At 44.3% G+C, this 3489-nt stretch overlaps 2 protein-coding genes across 2 annotated transcripts; one reads left to right on the top strand and one right to left on the bottom strand.

Annotated features, from left to right (window-relative positions):
• Positions 1-174: 174 nt before the first annotated feature.
• Positions 175-702, bottom strand: LAESUDRAFT_667889 (uncharacterized protein; the record flags this gene model as incomplete). The annotated part of the gene is made up of 1 exon (XM_040905343.1): positions 175-702. A coding segment is annotated over one exon (528 nt), but the record flags the coding sequence as incomplete, so codon positions are not given.
• A 1545-nt stretch (positions 703-2247) lies between these two features.
• LAESUDRAFT_718628 (uncharacterized protein) lies at positions 2248-3275 on the top strand (the record flags this gene model as incomplete). Its single annotated transcript, XM_040907469.1, has 4 exons — positions 2248-2781; positions 2840-2908; positions 2929-3000; positions 3066-3275. The coding sequence occupies 4 exons, from the start codon at positions 2248-2250 to the stop codon at positions 3273-3275; spliced, it is 885 nt and encodes a 294-aa protein (XP_040757260.1).
• Between the last annotated feature and the right edge of the window lie 214 nt (positions 3276-3489).

The raw sequence follows: 3489 nt of genomic DNA, 5'->3' as shown, positions 1-3489 counted from the left end.
CTTTCTGTCCAAATAGTGAGAATTTACTACGATCGTTGACGTACACGTTACTAGAAACAACTCACTGTCTGGTTCAGCATGAACATTTGTTTCACTTTCCGGATACGAAGGTACATAGTTGTCATTTTCCATCGCTAACACGTTAATGTCTTCATTTTGACGTATGATCGTAAGCAACTCTTCAGGTACATCGTCCTCCAGAAGGGATTGTACGCGCGCCTGATCAATTTCGATATCTCGATAATAACGATTATAAACTTTCAACCAGCGAAGCGCGTCCACGATTGCTGATCGCCTCATGCGATAGGTATTGTGAAGGTGATGTTTCTGTAATTGTCCCTTCCCAATGAACGTGATCGATATCAGGTGAGCTAACACGGCAGGTGGTCGTGGCATTAAATTTCCTGCGAGCATATCCACGATTCTCGAGTTCTTGAGGGTGAAGGTACAGACGTTTCCCTTCAACGCGGACTGCAATGACTCATTCCTGATTGGTATACATGGGTTCTTCGGATACAATTTCACCGTGAACACGCGAGGGTACAACAACGCGATGAGTTGTTGTTCAGGTAATGTCAGTTTCGCGAGCTGCCATGGAATGCTTCCTAGCCACATATTGTTCGCCATCGACCATTTTGCAGGTTGGCCATTTCTGCGTTCATCTTTCAACTCTGTCAAGCATCCAGCACACACGTCCACCATGGTCCCATTCCCTTTATTGTGTACTGCCTCTTGCACGAGCAGTATACCATTCACCATGTCGTGAAATTGTTCTACTGTCCGTGGAATGAGACGTTCACGATTCGGTAATTCACCCACAGAAATGGAACAACTGTCGAGCGTCGACTGCAAGCCTCGTCTGCCACAGACACCGCATATGACAGATTTCAGTGCGTCGTTCGACATAGCTTTCAGGAAGTCAGCATGGCATTGCTTGCGTTCTTCTTGTGTCGGCAATGACATAAACATTGTTTCTTCCACATTGGTATCGCCTACATCTTCTGTTCTTTCACGTCTTCTTCGCCGTTCTCTTTCACGACTTCTATATTCACCTGCACTATCCAGATGAGCCTGTCATCTTGCTTCCATTTTACGGTCAACTGCATCCTGCAATAACGACTGCAACTGTGGAGGTAACGATTCCAGTTGGCCCAGTAACAGTCGTTTGTTGTATCGAATGCGATATGGAAATGTTATTTCCGAGTGGAGAACAGAACATATCTCTTTAGTTGTCAAGCTTGAATATGGAGACGACATATGGTGAGCAATCGCACTGTCGATGAAGTCGAGCAGCTGTTTGTATAACTTCCCACATTATCTTTTCATATATAATGATACCACCGTCCGTCGCAAAAACAAAAACTAGACCCAGCACTTCGAGTGTCTGGTAAACTATTTGCAGCCGGTAAGCTTCAGCGTCATCATCGCATATACCCTTTTCTTATTTCCATTTCCTTAGTTGAGCCAACTACTTTTCTAGCCAACAATTCATGTTTCAGTCATACACAACGCAAATGAAGTTGACATCAATCCACTTTTTTACTCAACGACAGAACAATTGGTCTATCGCAGTACTCTGAAAACATAGACGAACAACGTCCAGATATTTTTGGTGCCGCTCAATGTGTACGCCACACATCTATTTCACCTGACGATGACATACGAATTCCACTTCCATTTAGCGCACAATCACTATGACAAATAATCTAGAAAGGAATTGGGAACATACCTTCGTGTTCTCTCTGGATTTACTCTCTCGCGGATATTAAACGTCCACATAACACCGGTAATCTGGTTAGCGACAAATTGCCATATGGGTACATTTTTTGTAAGAGTTCCTAATATAAATTTTTATCAAGTTTTCATTTATCTAACTATGTATGGTGTTTTCCCGTGAGCCTCCCATCGAATACCTCACTCCACGACTCAACTAACACAACAATCGGTCTCACAGAAGACGTTATCTTGTGAAAGTTCTGGCATATAATTCTGCCGACTTTTACTTCTTTAATCAACTCCGATGCATTCCAATCAATTTTCCTTTCAGCGTTCCATATCACGGCTGAACGTACAGCGCACGTATGCAGCAATTGGTCTCACTCTAGTAAGCTGACATCATAACCTCGGGCATCTTGCACTCTCGATTGTCGATAACAAATTTACAGCTCCAACCCCGATATTACATAAAAACACCACCTCGGCAGCCGATCATCCCTGCACTCGTTTACGTTCATGTACTTTTTCATCATGCCTGATCCACCACCCTCTTCTACCGCATCATCTAACCACACCACTCCGACGCAAAACACGCCTTCACCAAACCCTCACGCTCTCTCTACACGAGAAAACATAGCAACCACCATTATCGATGATGCTACCCGGGATCCTAATTTTCTCGGACATCCCGATATCGCAAACATGACTAATCTGCGCTGGGTAGAAGACTTAGATGGCCGAGACGTCCTCGTCCATGACGGTGACAGTCATGCCACTATTTTTTGGTTTGTCGGCTCTATCGGCGGACGCTCATTCTGGCTGCAAGCATGTGGAAATTGGAGCATGAAACTTGGCACGAACAATAAAGGTTTTAAACATCATTCCATGTCGGCTAGTATTGCTGTCCCTCCTTCTGACAGCGGACTCGATTCGCTCTACTTCAAGGCATGCGAGGCTGTACGAGCGATAGAAAGGCGTTCCAAAGAAGATAAGAAATGCACTGTTGTTAACGGTCACATGCTCGATGTCGACGATCGAATCAAAATTCGTCATAAAATCTTCGAGGTAATGTTATGATTGTTTCCGTCTCATACATACGTATGATTTACATATTTCCTTGTAGCGTGTCGATCGAAATGACAATCTTCATAATGGAGAACGTGAATATGTACAATATCCCTCTCGTATCACAGTATCTGATAACATGTCCAGGTTATGATATCAACAATTGGCCGTGTGTTACCGCTGACGCTGAAGCTGCCAGAAACCGACTTGCTCAACTCGGTACCTGGCGTCCGCGCCCTCTTCCTGCATATGACAGGCATGAACGCCTGCTCTAACCCAACCAGTATGAGAGCGCGTTGAAAGGTGCTTTGGTAAAGGCGACGGTCACCATCTCGAGATGGAAGGTCAACAATTCGTTGTCCTTCAGCATGGAAATCATCGAGTTGGACATCATTGATCAACCGGAAAGCCTATTAACATCTCCCATCAAACGTCGTCTGGAAGACGGCCCAGCTCACAGCCCTTCAAAGAGACGTGTCACCGGAAAATGGTGAGCGTATCTACGTTTAAGTTAGTTTTTTTTTCCAACAATATACGTCGCAGATAAATCGCCGTTTCGTTTTTTTCTTCTACTCGACAAAAAAATGCACGCGTGTACACAGTCGTGTTAAGTCCTGAAAAATTACTGTATTTGTTTTTCTGTTACGCTTTCCGCTATTTGTACCATCGAAAACGTACCGACATTGGTCTGTTATCTGTCATGTTTGC

The sequence above is a fragment of the Laetiporus sulphureus genome (genome assembly GCF_001632365.1).
Source record: "Laetiporus sulphureus 93-53 unplaced genomic scaffold LAESUscaffold_207, whole genome shotgun sequence".
In the NCBI taxonomy this organism is placed as follows: domain Eukaryota; kingdom Fungi; phylum Basidiomycota; class Agaricomycetes; order Polyporales; family Laetiporaceae; genus Laetiporus; species Laetiporus sulphureus.
The sequence above is the reverse complement of the archived record's forward strand: the minus strand, read 5'-3'. Positions and strand labels throughout refer to the sequence as shown.